General features: G+C 40.6%; 1 protein-coding gene across 5 annotated transcripts in view; it reads left to right on the forward strand.

Annotated features, from left to right (window-relative positions):
* CSRNP3 (cysteine and serine rich nuclear protein 3) overlaps positions 1–15,590 on the forward strand; it is a 179,121-nt gene extending 163,531 nt beyond the window's left edge. For all 5 annotated transcript variants that reach the window (XM_073241590.1, XM_073241591.1, XM_073241589.1 and 2 more), the window contains 2 exons: positions 3,013–3,309; positions 5,302–15,590. In XM_073241590.1, coding sequence (XP_073097691.1) covers positions 3,013–3,309; positions 5,302–6,375 — 1,371 coding nt within the window. In that variant the 3' untranslated portion in view covers positions 6,376–15,590. The remainder of the gene's footprint in view (positions 1–3,012; positions 3,310–5,301) is intronic.
* Positions 15,591–24,492: the final 8,902 nt, after the last annotated feature.

The following is a 24,492-nucleotide window of genomic DNA, read 5'->3' on the forward strand; positions in this document are numbered from 1 at the left end:
CATTACAAAAGGCAGTAATCAGTGTTTGTGGAATTGATTTTCCACATTCTTATTTCCACCATCATTCTTACATGTATTAATAACTTGGTAATAACCAGGAGATTTTATTACTAAGAACATCTTTCAACTGCAGAAAGGAAGTGTTTTTATTTTGTGGATTCTTCCTTTGTTTTTAACATTTTAGTCAGTCCACCTTTTCAGTATTTACCTTTCCATATTCATTTTGCATGTAATTAGTTTCTTTCAGGCACTTAATTCACCCCACATTTCATCTCCTTGGAATTTACGGTGGAACTCATCCACTACATGAATGCCAAAAAAAAAAAAAAAAAGACTGAACAAAATTAAGATGTTTGAATTCTATCTACTTAAAAACAAATTATAGTCCTTTACTATGTAGAATGAGTCTGAACAAGTGTACACAGTGGCTCAACAACTAAGTCCTATCTTAAGTATCACTGGAACAAAACACGCAAATACACACACACACATCCCACAGTCCTTGACCTTGAATCCTTCCAATACAATGTAAACAAATGTACACATATATAGGATGAAAATTAAATAAGATAAAGACCATTAAATCAAATAAAATAAGTAATGGGTTAAGTCATTACTCATCACCTCCAAGGTGACTAAAGCAGGGGAACAGAGGAGCTACTCTCCAAAGGTCTGCTGTTTACTTACTTTTTCCTCTCTGCTTATAGACTGAGACAGGAAGGGATCTTATCTGGGTAATTTGTGGGCCAATGAAAGCATTTATATTTGGAATAAGCATCATCTGTAGTCTTTTTGAGATACAGTTTTTAAAAAACTTTTAGATGCCAATTGGTTATTTACTTTGCCCTAAAATTTTTCATTGATAGGATAACAACTGTTATTTCTTTTTTAATCAAGCCCTGTTGAAATAAAACAGAGGATTTTTTGGTGTTTTTGTGGCATTACCAGTTATATAGGAGAGCATAAATATATAGAACATGGAAAATAAGTAGGAAAGAAACATTGAAATGAGTCATGCTAACCAAGTCCTGCGTGTTCTATGTGTGCTGTGGGGTTAAAGACTTGATGAGGTTCACGGAGACCAAGAATTAATGAAAACACATCTAAATGCCACAGAAGGAACAAAATGGGAAAGGAAACTCTTCCTGACAGTGCAACAGAGGATTGAGTGTATGTTAGGCAATTACACACTTGAATTTCTTAGAAAATCAAATTTTTACAGATAGAAGAATGCTTCTGTTAGCAAATAAAAATTGATGACAGAAGCAACAATAACAGTCACATCCCAGTAGTGGACATCACAGAACCATGAAAACAGCTTAACCAATGCAGGTATAAAGAAGGGACAAGGAAGGAAAGGCAATATGTTGCAGATCCCTCTGCGAAACAAAATCCAGTAGAGGAGAGTGTCCATCTTTGCAAGAATACAGATTTAAGCTCTGAAATACTTTAAAAAAACATAATGTATTAGCTTTTGAAAATAGATTTCAGCAACCCTTGATAATGTAATATACAATTACTACTGTGTTGTTTTCCCCACCTGAGAACAAAGGCCAGTCGTCTGCTTGATTTTCAGTACAGTTGATCCTTGAACAAACTTGGGAGTCGGGGGCACTTTATATACATATTATATACCATATTCTTACGGGAAAGTATAAGCTAGAGAAAAGATTCTTTTTCAAATTGTTACAAACCTCCAAAAATGTTTCCAATATGTTTATCAAAACAAATCTGCTTGAAAGTAAACCTGTGCAGTTCCAACCCATGACGTTCAGGAGTCAGCTGCCTATTCAGCATTGTCTGGTTTGGGATTCTTGGTCAATAATAAATATTCTTATTGAAGCGTTGGAATTCTTCCTGTGAGAATCAAAGAATGATGTATGATGTCACCAGAGTGTTTTAACTGTGTAATGACTAAACTGTTAAGATCATGAAGCCTGATAATAATTACAACTAATTTGTATTTATGTAGTAACAAATTTAAAAATTAGAGAATCAAAATAGCTTTTGTATTTAACACTTGCTCGGATATACTTAGCACTTCCTCCGGTAATCCCTTACGGAGTTTCTGCATGTGTGTGCTGCTTCTCAGGATGCATTTCTCGCTTGTATCCAGAGAACATGTATCTTGCTGAAATTGTTTTTATGAAGGAAACCGAATATGAGGTGGTGTAACAGGAAGGAGGGAAATACCGGCTCAGGGTTTACTGATGGATAACATTAATTTAGAAAGAAATATAAATAGAAACAGAATAGTTACAAGCTGAGGAGGCACAGCTGTCCACACGGCTACGATGCAGAAGGTATTGCTTTGGTACCGATTCCCCTCGTGCCCTCTGAGGCCGAGTTTATTGTTCAGCTGCCGGCTGGCTGGCGAGCGCCTGCGGCACTGCCCTCTGCTGCTTGTCTTACTGTTCGCACGCTGACCTGACTGATGACTTCATATCAAGCCCTCCTTTTGGAATGTTCCGAAGGGTAACCGTGCTTGAATTCCCAGTAGCACGGAGCAGCATAACTTGATTTTTTTAGTTCGTGGCTTTGCTGATCTGAAAAGACAGAGTCGTTATTTCAAGGGCAACTTGTTTACTGAGTTAGGGGGCCAGGGCTTCTGCTAAGATGCTGTCACCTCCAAACAAGGACACATTCATTCCAACATCATAGCTAATCATTGTGAACTGCATCTAAGGATAGCTTTCGCTGATGGGCATCTGTAACCTTTGGTCTTCTCCACACCCCAGGGGCCGAGAGCACTACCAGCTCTCGCTCCTGACATTAGCAGGTTAAGTTCCAACGAACAGTCTTCTGGTACCAGTCCACAGCCTGTCATTTGATGCCTTCATTTTCCTTCCTGTGATTCTCTAAAGCAAAAAACAGAAAGAAATCATTTGACCCTCAACTCATTGATTATGGGTACATAATGATGTATAATCATTGCATTCTTACTACATGTAAAATTAGGGATGCTAGACCCTGCCCACGCTAAGTCTCTTACTTGCTATTTTGTTTTTCTAGATGACGAAGAATGGCACCGTGGAATCTGAAGAAGCTAGCACCCTTACCGTGGATGACATTTCTGACGATGACATTGATTTGGACAACACCGAGGTAGACGAGTACTTCTTTCTACAACCGCTGCCAACAAAAAAGCGGAGAGCGCTGCTGCGGGCCTCTGGCGTGAAGAAGATCGACGTGGAGGAGAAGCACGAGCTTCGAGCCATCCGCCTATCGAGAGAGGACTGTGGCTGTGACTGCCGAGTGTTCTGTGATCCAGAAACGTGTACCTGCAGCCTCGCGGGCATTAAGTGTCAGGTAAGGATTTGGAATTAAGGGAATCCAAGGACAAGATTTACGCACCACCCCTTAAAGAGGCAGGTGTGCCACCTATAATGAAGTTTCCCACTTTGGGGCAAGGCAAAACCCATGATTCAGGAAGAGAGAAATACTAACTGAAGGACATGAGTGGGTGCACAAAATTTGCTTAGACATGTAAGATATGATGTGAAAGGCAAGACCTAACCTGCAGCTGAGTTCATCTGTTATTTCCCCCTGGATCCATTTGTTATATGTGCTTATTTGGGCTTTTTACAAGCCTTCAGGGAGATCACGACATCCCTAATGCTTGAGTGTGTCTTTTCTGATCCACCTGTGGGGTATGAGATGATGATTGATTGTAGGTGGAATGAACTAGTGGGGAAATTAGCAGCTTGGGACTTAAGAAAACCAAGTTCCACTCTGGACTCTGCTTTTCCCCAGCTATGCAAAAATAGCACATCAGGGAAATTTGGGGGGCTCGGTTTCCTCGTGGAAAATGAAGGGGCTGGTCTAGATCAGGATTAGCAAACTAACTCATAGGCTTTTTTAGAAAAGATTTTATTGAAGCACAGCCATTTTTTTTTGTCTTTTTTGGTATTTCCTATGCCTGCAGCCCTGAGTGATCGCCATAGACATGGTATGGCCCACAAAGACTAAAATATGTACTTTCTGGCTCTTTACAAAAACAGGTTGCCAAACCCTGGGCTAGCTGATTCTCAGGTCCCCATCTGTCTATAATCTCATGGGTGCTCCATGCTTAGTTAGGTGTCGTCATTTTGAAGAAATTTGGCTTTTTCACCAAGGACAGCCACCAGGCAGGCGAAGGGAGAGGACAGTTCTCATCAGCCAAGCAGTTGCTTGAAGCGGATTAACAGAAAATGGATTCATAAGAAAACAGCTATAGATTCTGGCACCGACATGCTGCTACTTTTTATTGGAACCAAGATGACTGTGCTGAGTCTGCATTCCCGTCTATTGCACAGGAAATTCCCTGTGCATAAATAAGGTGGCAAGCAGGGCAGTTCTTCCTGGTGCCTGTGCTCTGGTCTGCATACAGGTTGACTGATGGAATATGAGACACTTAGCAACTATATCCTTGGATTGCCCAGAATTCCAGTTACCCCTTAAGTGAACAGCTCAGTCCACTGACATTTGCTGAACCCAATTACTCCATCTATAGAATCCGATCACTTGAATCATTCAGTGATATTGATTAAATGAATATCCCTATTCCTCAAGAACCTAGTAGTCTGATGGAGTGGGGAGGGGATGGGGTGAGGCAGGACTTCAATACATGAGTCCACCAGTCACAGTCATGAATATGCACACCCATCACAGCCCTGTAGGACACAGACATGCACCATGCGCCAAGAATCCAAAAGAATGAGAAGGAAAACAATGAGAGTGAACTTTTAGCCTGCATGATACCAAATAGTGTCAATCTGGATACCTCAGGCAGAGAACTTCATTTTTTCATAAGCAAAAAGAAAAAAAATGTGGGGAGGGACGGACATGGCTAGCATGCGGAATATCCTGTCATTTAGATGGAAACTAGCAGGTAAGGATGAGGGCAGTAAGTTTGTTTAAAATAGGGTAGATGAGCAGCATGCAGCAGAAGTAAAGGGAGCTTGGGGAAAGGAGAAAAGCATTGAAAAAAATGGAAGCAAAATTATAGGGTGAAGAAGAGGGGGAAAAGGAAAAATTGAGAAAGAAGTAAAGAAATCATGGGAGGGGCTAATGAACTAAAAAAAAAAACACACTTGAAACCAAAATTCATTCTTATTTTGAAAACAGGATTTAAAATTGAGTTAACTCTTCTGTTTTAAGCCTCCACTTCCCCTTTTCGTTTCCATTTTCAGTTTGATTACCATTTATTGTGGCGTAAGTGGGATAAAGTCGTCACAGATTCACAGGTGTTGCCAGAAGGTGCCGGATTCGTATTTGGTTGGTCAGGGCTCCACGGGGCTAATCTGTGTTCTTCCTTCCAAGGTGGATCGGATGTCCTTCCCCTGTGGCTGCACTAAAGAACGATGTAGCAACACAGCAGGTAGGATCGAATTTAATCCTATCCGTGTCCGGACTCATTTTTTGCACACAATAATGAAACTGGAACTGGAGAAAAACCGAGAGCAGCAAATCCCCACGCTGAACGGCTGCCACGGGGAGATAGGCGCCCACAGTAGTTCCATGGGCCCTGTCGCTCACTCCGTAGAATATTCGATTGCAGACAATTTTGAGATGGAAACGGAACCGCAGGCCGCCGTGCTGCACCTGCAGTCCGCTGAGGAATTCGATTGCCGCGGGGAGGACGGGGACGAGGACGAGGAGGATGGGAGCAGCTTCTGCAGTGGAGTCACTGACTCCAGCACTCAGAGCTTAGCGCCCAGTGAGTCAGACGAGGAGGAGGAGGAGGAGGAGGAGGAGGAGGAGGAGGAGGAGGAGGAGGAGGAGGAGGAGGACGATGATGAGAAAGGGGGCAGCTTCGTGGAAGGTCTGGGAACCCACGCGGAAGTTGTCCCTCTTCCCTCCGTCCTTTGCTATTCCGATGGCACCGCTGTTCACGAAGGCCATGCAAAAAATGCTTCTTTTTATGCCAACTCTTCAACTCTGTATTACCAAATAGATAGCCACCTTCCCGGAACCCCCAACCAGCTCTCTGAGACCTATTCCGACAGAGAGACTGTCAAAAACGGGGCCCTCTCGCTGGTGCCTTACACCATGACCCCGGAGCAATTTGTTGACTATGCCCGCCAAGCAGAGGAGGCCTACGGCCCTGCCCACTACCCAGCCGCCAACCCCTCTGTCATCGTCTGCTGCTCCTCCTCAGAGAGCGACAGCGGTGTGCCCTGCGGTAGCTTGTATCCGGAACACAGGTCCAACCATCCTCAAGTGGAATTTCACTCCTACTTGAAAGGCCCCTCCCAGGAAGGCTTTGTCTCTGCGTTGAATGGTGACAGTTGCATTTCAGAGCATCCTGCTGAAAATTCTCTGAGCCTCGCAGAAAAGAGCAGACTGCACGAAGAGTGCATCAAATCACCGGTGGTTGAGAGTGTCCCTGTTTAGTAGCGTAAGTTATTTCCAGACCACCTCTTCTCCTATTTAAAGCACCGTATTTAATTGGATTTCCTGGGCTCTTGGTTGTTAGAAACTGAGGACCAAGAGAATTTGGACCGTGGTGAATCTTCCAGACTGTATTTTGTTTTATCCTTTCTAGCTACGTGACTGTGGCATTGCACAAATACAGTGTCTGAGGATTTTAAAAGATGTCCGACTGTTTTGATAGAAAAATGCTAATTTTAAAAAAGCATATCTCACAGTTGCCTACCTGTCAAGCTGTGTGAAACCTGCCAAGCTGTGTAGATCAGATCTCCAAGTTTTGGATTATCGGGCCTGTGCAAGATTGTTGACTAAAACTGGGAAATAATAAGAAGAGAATCCTAATTTTCGGTATTTAATTGAAGATGATGGTGACTTTTTAATGTAAAAGTAATTATTGTAAGCAAAAGATTTAACCGTTCCATGTGTATTTTATTTATGGTAGTTAGAAGTCATGTTTTGATTAAAATGAACAGCAGCATGTTCTTTTAAGCTGAAGATGCATAGTTAGTACCACCGAGCATGCCCACATGGATTGCATCTGGAATCCATTCGCGTTTTTATGATCATGACTGATCAGATTTGCAAATACTTTCTTAAGGGTGAAATAGGCCTATTTTTGCTATTTTGGACAAATAAATGAGTCTATACGTGCAGGTCCTTACACAGTTTCCTCTAAAGTTAAGACTTAGGACAATCCTCTGGTGAGGGTCTAATTCACTACCCTCCCTCAGTTGACTCCAGAGATGGAGGTGGAAGGAATGGCCTTTCATTTTTAAACAGCATCATCTTGGTTCTTAGCTGGGACAGCACCTTTAAACTCTACTCCCCTACATCGAGATGCACTTTAGTGCCCCTTTATGGTACCTTGTGAGGGGTGGGGACTGAGAACTCTTTGAGATGAAAAATTTTAAAGAAATTTTTTTAAGACTGTAACTATTAGAAGGTTCATATAATTAATGTAGAGGGGTCATCCAATGATACTTTATAAAGAAAAAAATGACCTATTCTTCTTTGCCACTCTGAAGGCCTAACTCGGTTAAAGCAGAGGAGGCTGAGGACACGTGGAAGAGACACATCCTCAGCAACCAGCCTTTCTACAGCGTGATCAATCTATCTCTGCAAAATGAGTGTATGATGAGATTTCTACTTAGTGACTAGCTGATTAAGGGGGGGCCTCTTTCCAAACACTCAGCTAGGCCTTACTCACAAGAAGCATTTTGATTTCTCTTGCCCGGGACAATTAGCAGAACAGTCCAGAATGCATTGAATACTTCCTAATTACCTCATGTTCTCTTGTTAAAGGGGACAGATAGAAATAAAACATGCACTCCCCACCTTTAGATTATCTGCGCTCGGAGGACTTCTAAGATCCCAATTTTCCTGTAAATTAGGTAACTAGATAGTGTGCTCTGCCATTTTTTCCTTTTTCCAATGCAATATGACTATGCTAACTCTGTTTCATATTTTTGACTTTCTATTGTTATATCATTTCACATTTTCTGCCTTTTTTGAAATGTTGACATGCCTTTGCAATTCAGTGACTGTATTCACTAGTTAATTTTTATGTCTTTTAGACTTGGATATTTAGAGATATGGATATGAATGTAGTGTAGATCTCTATTCCTTAAAAAACTCTTTTATTTAATTGAACTTAAAAATGCTTGATCTAGAGAAAGTCCTCCAATGGAAGAGTTTCTACTAAAACTTGATTTGGGGAAAAACATGTTTACTTGGCAGCTGTTTCACTGTGCAGTTGGTTCCTGCTCTGTCTCTACCCCACCGCTGGGCCAAATTTATAACATTATAAATGTTAACATTAAAGGAGCTTTGCATTTGTCCTTCTGGAGGGAGCAGTAATGAGGACGGGAAGGTTCCTTTTGAATGATAAGCCTTTGGGCTAATCAGACTGGGGTGTTGCTCAAATGTTGTTAGTATAGCCCATGTTGTCTACAAAGTTACAGTTTTTAGTATTTGATCTCCAAATTTTTCTCCTTACCAATACAATCTAAAGAGCACAGGCCCAGAGAGAAAATGAGCAGAGGCCATTGTTCCCTCATTCAAGCACGTGAAGGAATCATAGACCCGTGTTTGCTGGACTGGAATGCAGAGTGCGGCAGAGTAAGGGAGAGAGGACTCCGGCTGCGGCAGAGTTGGAGGGTGGAATGTCAGTCAAAGTTCTAAAAGGATAGATATTTCATTTAATTCAGCTTTATATTCACAAGAAGGTTGATGCCTACTTGTTTTGGTTTGGCTGGGTCTCTGTTTTGCAGTTTCATGTCCAAAAGGATGCTTATACTAGAAAATAGATTAAAAAAATAACCCAGAGCTTTCCGCCCCATCTGTCCAGTAGGGGTTGGAAGTCACTGCTACACAGATGGATTAACCTTCCATCCGTGGCAGCTTTCAGTCCAAATTTTCCTATACAGAACCCAGCCCCTAAACACACACACACACACGAAACTGATATATATCACACACTGGAGAGTGACAAATTTTAGGCAATGGTCAAAAATGAGTACTGAATGTTTCTCCCTGGAAGCTAGTTGGGCCTTAACAATCTAAAAATGTAATCTAGGAGGGAGGATACTGTTTAAAGCTGTAGTTTGAAAAATATTGGGTCAAAGTTACAGATAATACAAATGGCAGGATCATTTCATTTTTACTTCCTTTTCCAGAAAGACTGAGAGAGCACAGTGTTCCATCTGACCTGTTTTTTTCTTTTCCCCCATAAATAGCCCTCTAGTCCACAAAAGCTGCCCACATGCCAGGAAAGCACTACAGTTTTTCTAAGGTTTTTAAAATGGGGATCAAACTAGATGCATCTGGTTGGGATACTTAAGATCCTTATTCCAAGACATAATAACCTGACCCGCAGCTGTTGTATTGCCCGCATAGTATGTCTAACAAAATTATAGTCCTGTATGACACACAGCTTTTTAGTCATTCACTGTCAATGGCAAAGCTGCTCTGCTTGGGTCCCTGTTGTTTTAGCACCAGCCCTATACCTTTTATTAGGCTTAATTCCCAGTTCTAATCCAGGCCAAATTGATTTCCAAGTCAAGTGGCTGGATCAGCTTGCAGTCCTTCTATCATTCCAGGTTTCCTCTGAGAGAAAGAAGTCAATGCACAAGATTTACTTGAGCTTTTCCCCCATCTCTTGATCAGTGATTATGAAGACATCAGTAAAATCCATTTGTCTCATATCTTTTGGTTAATTGGATAATATAGTTACTTTTTGAAAAAGAATCCTTTCTTTGTGATGAAACTATACGTTTTGCAGTGTACCAGCCACATATAAAATGTGAAAATAATGTTTATTAGAGTGATAAAATCTTCACAGACTTAGGGCCCCCAATACCGCTTCCCTCCAAAAAATTATGAGTCACACAAACACTGGCCAGAAATTAATCAAGAATCTAAGAGATGATAAGTACTTATATTCTTTAAAATTTTACACTCAGATGACTCCTAAGCAAAATTCTGGTTTGGTTATCATTAAACAGGATGTATCACTGGTTCTTTAATCAAACTCTCGATATTGCTGTCCAAGGTTTCAACTCTTTGGCCTTGATATTTTGGCATTTATGAAGTATCAATTTTTTCAACAACTATTTGTTGAACACCTACTATGCTAGAAGAACTGTCCTAAGTGGTAAAAAGAAGGGAGAAAAACACTACAAATTCTACGGGATTATGATGATGTTGAAGTGTGGCATGAAACAATTCATTACAATCCTTTTAATTTATGATCTTATAAAATTGATATTAGAAAAAGGTATCAATTCTTGTCTAATCATATGCAAACTGCAATTAAAAGGGTATTTTTTCCACAGTTAATGGAACTCACTAAATGCTCCTTCCCTCTCCCCATATCTGAAATTTATGAATTAAATCTGGACTCAGCTAGAAGAACTGAATCAAATGGAGAAGAGATTTCAGCTAATTGCTTCTTCAGCTGGTTAGACCCATATAACTGCTACTAAATTTATACCAGCAAACTCCTAACAGACAGTTTCAAAGGCTGGTTGACTCATGCATAACCCAGGGAACGTTTCAGGAAACCTTTGAGACAACAATGTGGAGCGCAATCACTTTTACTTCTATTTATAAACAGCCTGTCAAAAACAGCAAAACCCTAGTTCCAAGTGCCAAACGCCCATAGAAAACAGGGAGGTCATTCTGCCCCCTAGCTTAGCTGAGGTTAAAAACCTCACATTAGCAGGTGAAAAAATGACATTCTCAGAAGTCACCAGGAGACTGCCTTTTCAAAGGTGCCAGGAAGCCTTCCATTACTCCAAACATGACTTAATCTTTCTCTTTAAAATGGCATCTGCTCCTTACACGCTTACAGAGAATTTAGAGGACTGTCATTATTGTGTCCAGTTTACAAAATGCCAACACGGGAAATTCCTTAGTGCTTTCAAAGGCACGATTTGACTATTTGAAACTGAATCTATGTATCCTTACCACAGCCAACACCAAAAGTTTAAAGCCTCATCCCTCTCAGTTCTGAAACAAATGTGCAACTACTGATTGCATTATCCTTTGTGAGCTGCTCTAACTTACGCTCAAGTAACTTAATGCCTAAGCCACAGCTTTGCACAAATAGCACTGCTGATCAGATGTTTTCTGTAGCATTAAAGAATGTAATTGACTTAATTTAACTGAATATCAGCAATCTGAAAACTCAGTAAAATTATGCAAGTGTTGGGGTGGGGTGAGGATGGAATATAAGCCTATTTAGTGGGTGTCTCCTCAGAACCATAGAGTTTCAGGAGAGCTGGAAAACCAGAATTTTATTATACTTAGAAAAACTAAATGCACCAATGGCAGCCCAAAACCTAGAAGGGCAGATGCAATGTGGACACTCTCACAGACCAGTTGGTGCTCAAATCTGCTGCCCATCACCCACATCCATACATCTTACTATCTAAAAATCATCTGATGCTTTGAAAAATAACAACACAGAGCTACAGCATGCTAAAGAAACTATTTTTAAGATTAAAACACATTTTATATTAAAATGACAGACTATTTTCAAAAGCAATGAATATGGATATAAAAGAGCTCTTTAATATTTTACCTGCCAAATCTGCATATTCAGTGTGACTCTATCAAAGTCACTTTTGTAAGTTTTACTTCAACTACCCTCATAGTTTACTTGAAATAATGAAATAATGCAGGTATCTGGGCTTTTATTTTCTTTCTTACCAGAAATTCAAACTCAAAAGCTTGATATGACCTGCAGTTTACCCGGCGAGTAGTCCTGGGGTTAGTCCAACTTTGTGTTGTCTGGATAGTAAATGTAATGCTTTGGGTTCTGTATCCTGACAATGGTGATTCAGACAAAATGATGGGAAACAGGAAGGTATATATATGACCAGATTCAAAGCCTAAACCAGTTCATTGTTTATATGCAATATTTTCAATCTACTTAACATATAGCCTGGAATATTAGTAACTACAGGGACTTGTCATAGTCATGGAAAATGAAATAGTTTCAGAATTTAAGTTACATTGACTGTTTTCTTTCACTTGTGATAAGTATATCACTAGACAGGGTAAATGATTTTTATTTACTGCTTTATGTTTGCTTATAATTCAAGGAAAGCCAACTCTAGTGTGTCATTTTATTTCATCTCATAAAAATTTCTGGCAGAAATTAAGTTTCATAGGAATATGACAGAATGTAGTTTGGACCACCTTTGCATGAAACATGCTAATGATGTCATTCCCTTTGTATTCCTCATTACCCTGGTGATGGTCAAGTCAGTTCAGTAACTCTCATTTTAGTGTGTGAGGCCATTTAAATATTTTTAAAATAATTTATATTGACTAGGATTTAGAGGAAGACAGATTTATGGTAGAAATTGTCCTTGCCTTTGTCTAAGTTAATTATGTGACCTGATCGAGTTATAATTTCGGAGTAGCCTCTTTGTTTGTTAGGCACTCCTTTCTTTTGCTTTTGGCCTTCTCCCAATGTTTTTATCTGATTTGGAACTATCTTAACAGTTATTAATTATCAATGGGTGGAAAGAAATTGTTTTAGAAAATGTCTCTTTAAAAATTATTTGGGAGCTTTTACCACCAGAGATCTTTATCAAGTCCTACTGCCGTGCTCGGTAAAACCAGAAGTCCCCGGTCCGTAGTGAGGCCTCCTATTAGGGTTGTGTTGTTATCTCTACAAAGGAACCTATCAAACATGAGATTCAAATTTCTAACTTTGTAGCATCATTTACCCAGTTTTGTTTTGTTTCTCCTTTTTATGTTGTCCACCGAGCTTTCCTCCTTAGCCACAGGAAAACCACCCGCCTTTAAAACAAATTCAAAGATCTATATACCATTTTGAAATTTTATTTAAGTATAAAAGTAAAGGAAGAAATGAAATAAAACCCAAATCTGAATTCTCCTAAAGAGGGAAAACTTAAATATCTCAACCTAGGAAATAAATTGCCTGACATTCTTTTCTTTTTAATTTAGTGTCTATCCTTGAATGATTTAATGATATCCAAACAATATCTACACTTGATAGTCTTAACATTTTAGTAGGTGACAATATTATGTTCTATGTACCATAATCAAATAGGGTCTACTGCCAAGGAAGGGTTAATGTCTGAATCTTAATTCATTAGGCACTAGTCGTGCCAAATGGGTATCTTAGAATAGTTTAATCTTTTCAAGGATACTCACAATGGCCAACTGTGTGTGGATAGTGGAAGGTTTGAAATTCTTCTGTGTTCTTTAAATTTTATGGTCCTGAGGCTAGAAGAGATTTCCAGGGGGCATCCGGCCCCTCCATTTACCTCCAGGGAGGACTGTGACTCGGGCATGCCCGACAGGACAGATAACCCATCCATCCTTAGCATCGCTAGGGAAAGCAGTTTCCTTGGCAACACGATCCAGTTCTCCTAGGTGTTTCTCACGATAGGGAAGTATCGTGCCCAGCCTTTGCGGGCTAGACACCTGGCGACAGCTGTGCCGCTCCGGGCTGTTGTAGTGGGAGGCCAAAGGAAGCTGGGTCTGCCCTACCCGTGGCGACTATGACACGTGATGATTCCATGGGTCTCCTAAGAAATCAGGTTTTTGGAAATGAAGTTGTAGGTTTTGAGATAATGTTCAGCACAGATATGGCTGTAATTCTTCTTTGTTTTTACCATTGCTGTGATGTCAAGAAAAGTGACTGTTTCAGATCCCCAGTGACAAAAATCAACCAGGATCAAAGTGACCCGATTTTTAAACGATTCAATTTTCTGAGAAGTGACAATTATAAAAAGTGAGTATTTCACCTTCTTGCTTCTCAATAAGCACCTTCTCATCGATCTTTCTTTCCCCTAAAATGACAAAGGGAAATCTCAACGTTCCCACTGTTTTAGGGGAAGATGTGACTAGCTGCAGAGCGTCGGATGCGGCATAGGATCCCAGCCTGTGTCCCCATGTTACTTAAACAATGGCTGCTTGCCTTCTCAGGGTTCAGCGGAATGATTTAAAATGTGTCATCCTGACAAGGCCTGAATTGAAGGGAGGAGCCAGGTGGGAAACGATCCTTTCCTGACTGTATCATGTGACCCAGGCGCGTTCCCCGCCCCCACCCCCCCTGTGGTTTCAGAGCATTTTCTGTCTGCTCAGAGTTGCTTCCAACTCAGAGTCAGAACTAACCGGATGAGGAGGAGCCCTCCTGAAATCAGGTTTCCTTTCTCCATAGGGTTCCTTCAGTCTAGGTACAGCTGCTTACCTCCCCAGGTCGGATGCTCTTGTGAAATGACAGCCACATCGGTGTGGTTGCCCCCCACAAATCACACAAGGGGAAATAACCCTTTTTGCTTTAAAAACAAAAAATCTATAGAACGTTTATGTAAAGAATGTTGAATAATTTGGCCCATATTTTAATTGACTCTCGACACGTCTATGGAAATAAGTCTGAGGCGTAGTTTGTGAAACATGTTTCAAAAGTGTTTGATGTAAAATAAATGCTAGACATTTACAGTACAGAAATAGTTTTAAAAAATTTAACATGTGTAGATGACAACTCTGTTCCTAAGAACCTCTGCCTTTATTGTGTCTTAGTAAAGTGGACCTGCTTCTATTTTAGTTCATTGCATTTCTGGTGTAATAGCCTCTTAAGATAGAACTATTAATGCATATGTACTGGTTAATGCCTGTTAATGCAGAAAACGGCACTTTGTTATTTCAATGTGTATCCCTCAGTGTCACAGGGTATATCAATTTGATAGGAAAAGGTCATTTGACATTAGTCAAAAATGCACTTTTCCCATTTAAAATATATATGTATAATCGGTTGCATAGACAAATGTCACCTTTTGCAGTATCTTTACTCTGGTCATAGTCTTAGACACCAACTGTGTCTCCACTTTCCAGCCGCCATAGAAATTTGGTACATTTTACGAATTCTGATTAAATCCAGTGAGCTGAATGTAATGGTAGATCAAATAATCCAAAGGACTTGGGTGTTATTTTTCAGTCTGTGTTGGGTCATTCAGACTATGGGAATGGTCTTTACACAAGGGAAGTTGTTTGTGAGTGTTTATTTGTTTTTACTGACAAAAAAAAAAAGTAATTTAAAAACTCAGTGAGCTCCACTCACTGTAACATTTTTTTCACATTGTGATTGGTTTTATCTTTTAATTTCTGTTATTACTTTTTACTCAATTTCAACAGTTTCAGTGGATATTTTATTACTGCTATATTCAATCTAATCACTTAGAAAGACGGAAAGGGAAGAAAATCAAACTACAGTTGATACACACAATCACTTTACACCAAGATGTCATGTTGTATGTCACACAGTTTCTAGATTAATTTCTCTTGTGTATAAGTTATAACATCAAAGATGCCAAAGGGTATATAAAATAAGCTACAATAATATTCAACAGAATTTAACCTGGACCTTATGTTGTAATAATTTATTCATATTAGCTGTAGTCTTCTGTATTTATATTTTCGGTATTTATTATGAATGACATGGAAATTCGTGTATTTATTGTGGCTTTTTATTGCAGTGTGTATATATATATATATATATTACAAATAAGCATTTTTAAGTCTTATCCCTTAAGTTTCTTTTATTAGTGGCACTTGTATTATGCTGTACTTTTTATTATATATTGTACAATATCTTGTCCATTTGTTTGCAGCAGAGTAAAGACGGTTTCTAAGTTGTATTTACCGTTGCATTTTTGTTGCATTTTGTGTAAATCCGTTGTTCTTACATATTGAGCCATCGTTACACAAGCAAGAATATCTCTCTTACCGTCCCTCCCTCAGCGTAAGATACACATTCTTGAAAACCTGTGTGAAGCCAATTCCTGTGAAATGACTCATTCATTGTATTATCATCTCAAAGTGTGTTAATTTTATTAGGATTGATCCCTAAGTGGAGATGCTTGTAACATTTTTCTCCCTCAACTATTCAACCCCGTCATCAGGTAATGATATGTAAACCAAAGGAAAGGTCAGAGAAGAACTCCCTGTTTAAATGAAATTTGGGAGGATATTTTTTACAAAGACAAATCCAATCTCTTGTAAATAGTAATCCCATAATTCACCTGTTTGGTAGTATTTTTGTTTTGCATTACTTGAAGCAGAATCTGAGTGGTTTGGTGTTTAGAATATTTGTGTACACATGGGTAATCTGTTTAATAATACTGACTTACGGTAACCAAATTACCTTTTATTGACAGTAGAATGAAGAGAAAAGAAAATGGATCCTTCCTAATCTCCTGTTATCTGTAAATCACTATCCTCGAACAACTTCTTTGCCTACATCTGGACACTGGATTTATATTTTTGAAAGTGAAATAATAATATGCGGTTGTGTAATTATCCTAAAACTCGGTTTTGATCACATTGCTCGCTTCCTTAATAACCTTCTGTAATGATCACAAGATCACCTCTGATCTGGGTACCAACAAACTTCTGCCGTCTTTGTGCACTTTCTTTGCCTCACAGGTCCTCCCTTGCCCACAAGAAGACCACTTTCCTCTGCTACTCAGTTTTCCCTGCCTCTGTTCAGCTTGGCCCTTTAGAAAATTGTACACCTCCCAACCCCAACTGACCACCCAATTTAATGACCATCTACTTGTTTTTCAAGAGAAACCTCAAATGTCCCTTCCTTTGTGTTGTCTTTATGATTCTCCTGAAAATAGATCATCTGCTCTTTCATGCCCAATGCCAACATTTATTAGACCCCCTTCAAGTTTGGTTACACTTATTTATTTATATGTGTCTACTTACTGCACAGGACTCCCTGAGCACACAATGTGTCTTACCACTCTCCATGTCCTCACCATCTAGCTTAGTGCCTAGAATATTGTAGATGCTTAAAATATGTTTCCTAATACATGTGCAGTGCAAAACTGAGTGGTGCATTTACAGTTCAGATGAAGGAAAGACGGCCAACTGAAAGGAGGAGGCGGTGTCGGATTCAGGGGGAGGGAGAATTTCAGCTGGTAGGGAACATCCCACATTCCGCATCATGGACACCTTGCAGAAAGGCTGAGTCAGGACCAAGTCACTCCCTCCTATGCAGGGCAGAAGGTCATTGCTGAGAGCAAATGATTTACCTCTGGGAAAAGTGGGAAGCTCAGATCATCTGAAGGGTCTGACTTGGGTCCTTAGAGAAACAGGGAAATCCTGGAGGTGTCAGAATAGGAAGTCTAACCATCATGGTCAGGAGTGTGGAACTGTGTGGTTGAAGTACACAGACCACTTGGGAAGGTGGGAATGCCAGTGTAAAAATCTTCCTAGTAGCTATTGCAATTACTGTTCATTCAAAAGTCAATTGTTGAGGACCTACTCTATTTAGAACATTGTGTTAGAGAATGAGGGGGCAGCGGTTGTCAAGATAGGTAGGTTTCCCCAGACAGGCAGGGGGTCTAGGCAGCTCTGATGTAGCTAGTGGCTGAGCTACTGCCCACTGACCAAGGCATTCTGTCTATATCAATACTATTAAAAACAAGTATAATGTGAACCATAGAGGGGAGTGACCAATGTCATTTAAAAAATTTCTGGCAGCCAGAAATATTTTAAAGAAAATATTCTTTAAAGATGAATGAAATTAATTTTAATAATATATTTTATTTAACCTAATATAAAAATATTATCATTTCACCATGTAACCAACAGATGAATGATTATTAATATTTTACATTCCTTTTTTTGTGTGTGTGTGCTACTGTTTGAAATCCTGTGTCTATTTTACCTTGACAGCACATTTCATTTGGACTGGCCACATGTGGCTTGGAGACAGTACTGGCCCAGACAGGTCCACACAGCTGTGGAGTGCGTGGATGCTCTCTGCTGGGTGTTAAGACATGATCCTAAGGTCTCCACCCTTTGTGCCCACACCCGTCTATCCACATGATCCTTTCATCCAGACCTCCTTTATCCCAGTCTCCAAATCTCTCTCCTTTCAGGCCCCCGATGAGTGAGTCAGCCAGGCCACTCACCTCCGCCCATGGGTCCATGTCTATTCTAACACAAAGAGAATGACCAGGTCTGCTCCTAAAGCTCTGCAATTTTAAAGGTTTTCCTTAGCCACTGACTTTCAATGCTGCAGAGCAGCCACCATCCATTTTCATCTTGCATTGCATCCACTTATCAGACAAAATCCGGGTTTTTTCTTCCTCTAACAGCTGTTCATCAGAACCCTTCGTGTGGAGCAAGGGATGAACTGAGGGTGAGGTGATGGCACAACGGTGGTGGATAAAACGGGAGCCAAGATCGCCTGTTTGTGCCGCTTCCTTGTGCCTTCCAGTCCCGTCCCCTCCAAGCTCAATTCCAGTTTTTCTACTCCTATTTTACAGCAGTTCAGCACTAGCCCTGACTTTCCCTCTGACGTAGTGTCTTTGTTAGACTGTTTCTCATGATGCATGATCACAGAGGCATGGCCACATGACATGCCACACTCAGGCGCTTTTTCCCTGCAGGACCTCCGTGACGCTGCAGGCATTGTTTTTCAAGAGGCATGTGAATTCCTGACGCAGATGTCAATGCCTGGATCCGGGAGCCCACGTTGTGATTCTACAACTGCAGAACTGGGGCAAAAGTGGACTAGTTTAAAACAAAACTGATGTTTGCACTAAATACAACTTTTCTTCAGATACCATCAGAGGTTTGAAATTATTCCCTGTGGAATAATTAGCTGAAAGTCTAAGAAAGCAGAAATTATCATAATATAGGGAGGATAATTTTGATAATTACAACCAAGTAAAAAAGCAGTGCAGATGTAAATTAGGCAGATGAAGGGGGGAAGTGGCATTTCTGATCAAAGCAGCAGCTATTTCAGGCAACTGTGTAAAGTTCAGATGCCAAATATAAGACCACCAGAGAACCGCAAAAAGGGAAAATGAACATAAACTAAGTGCCAGACTGTCAGCGTCCTTGTATGTCATACTTAGGACTTCAGCTATTAAGCAGTGGTGACTAGGTTGGCATTTTAAAGGGTAACTCCAACAGCAAGGTACAATGGATTGCAAGAGGTGTACAAGCAAGTAGGCAGAGAACCCAATTAAAAGTAGCCATGATCAACGAAACTACGTCTGTCTTGCTTACCATTGTATTTGCAATGCCTGCCGTTATATCTGCACATAGAAGAGCCTCAAAAAGTGTCTGTCAAATGAGTGCATGCTCAAGCCAAGTACCAGTGGTCACCCAAACTAAGACAATGGCTGTGGGGACACAGAGGCAGTAACATGTTCAAAACATATGAAAAGATTGAATGACGAGTGAGGGAGAGGCCGGAGTCAAGCATAATAGATGGATTTCTTGGTGTGCACGTGGTGGTCCACTGAAGGAGGAATACTCGGTGGACCAGGCAACATGAGGGGAAGGAAAGTAGCCTGAATTCTAAGGTTCACCTAGGAATCAATGATTAGGGGCTATCTCTGTTGAAATGTCTCAACAAAGTCTCTGCAAATGTTCTTTCTCATAGATGCTTTCTGTGTTCAAGTTCTCTGTGTTTACCACCACCCCGTCGGTATGGAACAGCCTCAGCTTCATTGTCAAGTTTTCACTGGCACAAGCCAATTACTGAGATCATTCAGATGAAAATTTTACTTTTGCCTGAATTAGCCTGAGAATTGAAGCATAAATGGACCTTTTCACTTGACTGATTGAGATAATTGCCTCACTCTTCTCGGGGAGACCTATAGCTGAGAGGCTGTGTTTGGTCACCAAAACATGTCTGTAATGTGCGCTATTGACTTTTCTTGAAACAAGGATGCTTGGCTAGATGCCACACTCAGATGCTTGCCCTCATCTCTTTAGGGATCTGAAACAATACAGAGAAATACCGTACCTGGGAAAACTCAACGCTTGAATTCTTTCATCTGGGGCCAGCCTGAAAACACATCTATTCAGGCCTCCGCAAGAGGTAAAAATGGCATCTACGGGAGTCTGGTGGGAGGCGGCAGGGCAGGAGGCTGGGCTAGTGGATAGGATGCAAGAGGGGAGAATTAGCTCCAGGTGCATGGGAACAAATGGCTTTTCCTGAAAGAAGGGGGAAGGCGGACTTGAAAGAAACATGTAATTTGCATTTATTATTGGAGGGGTGAGTGGAGTTAATAAAGAGACCTGAGAAGGGCAGACATTAAAGCAGCAGCAGGACTCAGCTCAGAGCCTTTGGCCAGGATTCTGTGTAATAGAAGCTTTGTCTAACAGCATGGGACCTGGGAGAAGCAGGATTCCAAAGAAAAAGCCCAGCATCTGAGCTTTTCTGCAGCATTTACTATCTGGTGACCTGCTGCTGTGAGGGCCGGGGAGCACACAGACAAAGCCTATCCAGTGGTGACCTAGAAAAATCGCTGAAGAGCAAAATGTGCATTAGAAAAACACTCACAAACTTGAATTCGAAGATGGTCATGTAATCACTTTGTGATGGCGCCCCTTACTGGCCAACTGGCAGAATGTCCTAGATCCTGAAGGTAAGTGGGAACACACCGCTGAAGCATCCTACTTAACTCCACGTTTCCTGCATTTAAAAAAAAAAACAAAAAACTATATTGCTAAACGGATATTTTATTTTCTGAGTATCGAAGTGAAAAAAGGGAAATCTCAGCCATGGCATTTATAGAATCCAGCAGAAATATTTTGGGGGTTTTATATTTATCCTCTGGATGTTTAAAGAGTCTGACATTATGATTTGTGATTATAAAGTAATACGGCTGCCTTAAACCTCTTAACCTTTTAAATGTTTATATCACATCTAATTTCAAAAAGTATTTGAGGTGATGGATGAGATACACACACACATACACACACATACATACACACTCATCAGGATTGATAAATCTAAATGGACAGCATTTTTCAGGAGACCATTCATTTACAATAAAGAGGCTGTCATTGTTAAAAAGCACCTTGAATTTCTTTTTCTGTTTGATTTTTTTGTTTAGAATATAGCTTTAACTGTGCCAAATAGTAATACTTTAAAATCATTTTGGTTTTTCAACACCCATAAATCATTTAGAACTAACAATGCTAAAATAAACACCAGTGAACTAATAAATTTAAACCATTGTATCTAAAATAATAAAAATAAAATATATGTCTTCCAAATTGTTCCAAGATACCTCCCAAAATAATCTTTAAAAAAATGTCAAAGAATGTACTAAGCATGTATCACCCACTTTTCCCACAAGCTATGTATGTGGCTATTTATTTAAGTATAAGAAATAGAATATTTTATTTTAAGAATATTTTTTAAAATACCTATACATATAGGTATCATGAAATATCTCTATGTACATTTCGTCATAAAGAAGTCTGAGAAGGCCAATTCAGTCACTAGTACAAGGCTATGATTTTTGCTTTATTCTAAACCAAGACTAATAAATCTTGCTTGCAAGACAAATGATATTGTCAGGATACCTGGAAAAAAATATCACAGTATGAAACTGATGTTTTATTTTGGCAGATCCTGCCATAGATAGGATACTCTTGAAATCAACAGTTTACACTGAAATTGTTGATTCTCATCAGATTTTTCACTCTTTCAGTTTCATTTTTATTGTACTATATCCACTGGAGTAGTCGAGAGATTGAAAATCACGCTGTGTTTAGAGGCAAGCAAGCCTCTGATGCTCAGTGGTTTGACACCTGGTCACACGGGTCCGTCTTGAATGGAGGAGGCAGTCTGGTCCCCGCTGTCCTCCGTTATTGACGAGCCTCCACCATCTGAAATATGGCAAACGCGGGGAGGGCTTATGGCTAGTCATGCGCCGCTGCCTGAAGTCTAGGGGGAAGTAACACGTCTCCCCGCCACTACCGCGTGCATTGGTCAAAATCAATCATATGGACAAAAATAGAACTGCATTTTATTTCCTATTGTCTTAACTGATTCCCAACAAAGATACTTTATGATCTTTCATAGAAAAAAAAGGGGGTTGGGTAATGCTGTCCTACAATGTGCTTGGAAAGAGAACAGGCACACTGGTGAGCAGCACCAAATAACCGCCACGCTCCCACTAAACCAGGAGCTTCATCTTAATAAGGGAAAGGACACGGTCCTTACTAGCTGAGAATCAAATTCGGCAACAGGATACAGTGAGATCGTACTCTTGTTTTTCCTAACGGCCAGACGCCTAACATCATATTTGCTGATTAGGTTTCATGTCTGAACTTCTTTCCAAGTCTTACTTTTTACTGCAATATATTGTGCTTATAGCGAGCTCTCTGGCCGTTTCCCAGTGATTGCCCAGAGGGTGGGGAGGGCACTCGGGACCCACGCGAGGAGGGGGTCCGCCGCAGGAGGGCAGCGGCTCCAGGGCTGGGCAGCGGGCTTGAACATGGTGACAGCGGCGGGACCCCAGTGGGAGCCCAGAGTGCTTTCTATCAGCCAGTGTGCATCCCCAGCCTTTCAGACATCAGCATGATGGACTCGTCAGCCAGGTGTTTCTGTCTGCTGACCTAGGAGGACAGTTTACTCTTGCGAGAACTGTCCGTTGCCAGATGTCAGTACAGACAGACAAACTCTATTTTCTCTTCCTGCATTCTTCCTCTCAGCTTAGTGTCATATCATACCCCACCCTTTTCCCCATTTTCTAGGTATATAATGAACAGTTATTAATAGAGAAATTAACACATTTCGATATAATGGAAAAGCCAAAGAAACAAACAGGTCCTCTAACACAGGGCTGCCCAATAGAACGTTCTGGGATAATGGGAATGTTCCATATCTGTGCCGTTCCATGCAGTAGCCTCTGGCCACCTGTGGCTCCTTAGCACTTGAAGTGCGGCCCGTACAACCAAGTCAATTTTAAAACTTATTTAATTTTAGTTCCAAATTTAATTTAGTTCAGTTTATTTATTTAAATTTTATTTACTTTAGCTACATGTGGATTGAACCTAGAGCAGTTCTAGAATCACATTTAAGCCCAATGTGTTGTGCTACCCAGAGCTGGCCAGGGAGGACCGTTACTCAGCAGCTTCCCCCCACGTGCAGCAGCACGGTTAGCATCGGCTCTGAAGCACATTGTCACTGATACAGAAGGGCTGCCCTAACTTCCACTAACCGTCTCTTATACATTTAATTATGCAACTGAAGAGGAGGAAAAGGCGACATGATGATTTGCGCCATTACAGGTAATAATCATCTAGAAGCTGACCTTAAAGGGGAAGGATGTTATTGGTTCTAAATAATGCATTAGCCACATTACTGTGATTCTGCCAAAGAACCAGGTTTGAAGTAACAGTCTTCAGTTCTAGTTCTGGGTGTTATGCTAGTTCACGGTACTAATTAGGGAGGACAAGCAGTAGAGGAGTTTGTTTGTTTGTTTGTTTGTTTGTTTCTGGCCTGAAATTCCTCCTCTGTATGAAAAGGGGGATAATAATATTTACTGTGTGTCTGCCAATATGGCAGAGGCTTTATTTAAGTCTCATTTATTTCTTTTACTAAATCCATAAATTAGGGATTATTTTGTATATTGCACAATTGTGGGAACGGAAGCTTAGGGAGGTTACATGGTTAAGTTTCCCAGCTAGTAATTGGAAGACGCTGTCATTTCAAACCAAGTTAGTCTGTCTCCAAAGTCCAAGTTCTTTCTACTAAACCTCATTAGAATATTTCTAAAATCCCTTCCCACTCTTAATTGTCACTAAATTACTGCCAAGTATTTAAACATATTAAATGAACATTGTATATAACCACAAATAGAATTCTTAACAGTACTCCATTTTTTAAAACATTTAAAACCCATCCAAAATGCCCTCATTCAGTGCCTTTCAACCCTGGATTCACATTAAAATTATTTGGAGAGGTTTTTAAAAGCCCTGATGCCAGGGATCTTTCTCAAGCCAATTAAGTCAGAATCTCTGGGAATGGGGCCGAAGGGTAATTTGGTTCAAGATCTTGAAGTGGTTGAAGTATGCAGGCAGGGCAGAGGACTGATGCACCAGGGGTGGAAGTTGTGGAACCCTCGCTGTTGAGCCACCTGCTAGAACTTCACGCGTCCGTCTCCGGGAGAAAGCAGTAGGCATCTTGGTTGATGTACTTCGTTTTGTACAAACTGCCGGGCCAGGTTGAGATGAAGAAGCCATCTCATGCAAAAAAGCCTTTCCTTCTGAACAGATGGACTAACTGTGAAGCAAGAATGTTTTGTTTTGAGCCTTAGGGCTCAGAAGTCTCTGTCACACCCAAAACTGGAAGGAAAGTAGTGCAAAGAGAGTAATTACCTGAAGGGAGAAGGAAGGATGTGCCAGCTTCGCCCTGTATTCCTTTCCATGTGTACGGGCGCTGTAGCAGGGCACGGCCACATTCAGGTTGCAACAGGGTTTAAAAGGCTTCCCAGCTGGCAGGTAATACCCCAGGAAGGCGGGTTACTCTGAAGCAGGATTTCCCCAAGAGGCAGAGGAGTTTAATAAGTAGGATGGTTCATAAACTAGAAAAGCAGGCTTGCCCGCACTCTCACACCTCAACTAACTGCCTTTTTGTTTTCCTTCGATCCAATTCTAGGCAGAGTTTTCTCTTAAAAGAAAAGAGTAATTGTAGACCAAAAATTCAGTAGCCCTCAAGCCAGCTTAACTCTCACATGACTTTAAAGAGTTCCAAGTTTATATTAAAATGTG

The sequence above is a fragment of the Manis javanica genome, chromosome 7 (assembly GCF_040802235.1).
Source record: "Manis javanica isolate MJ-LG chromosome 7, MJ_LKY, whole genome shotgun sequence".
NCBI classification, from domain to species: Eukaryota; Metazoa; Chordata; class Mammalia; order Pholidota; family Manidae; genus Manis; species Manis javanica.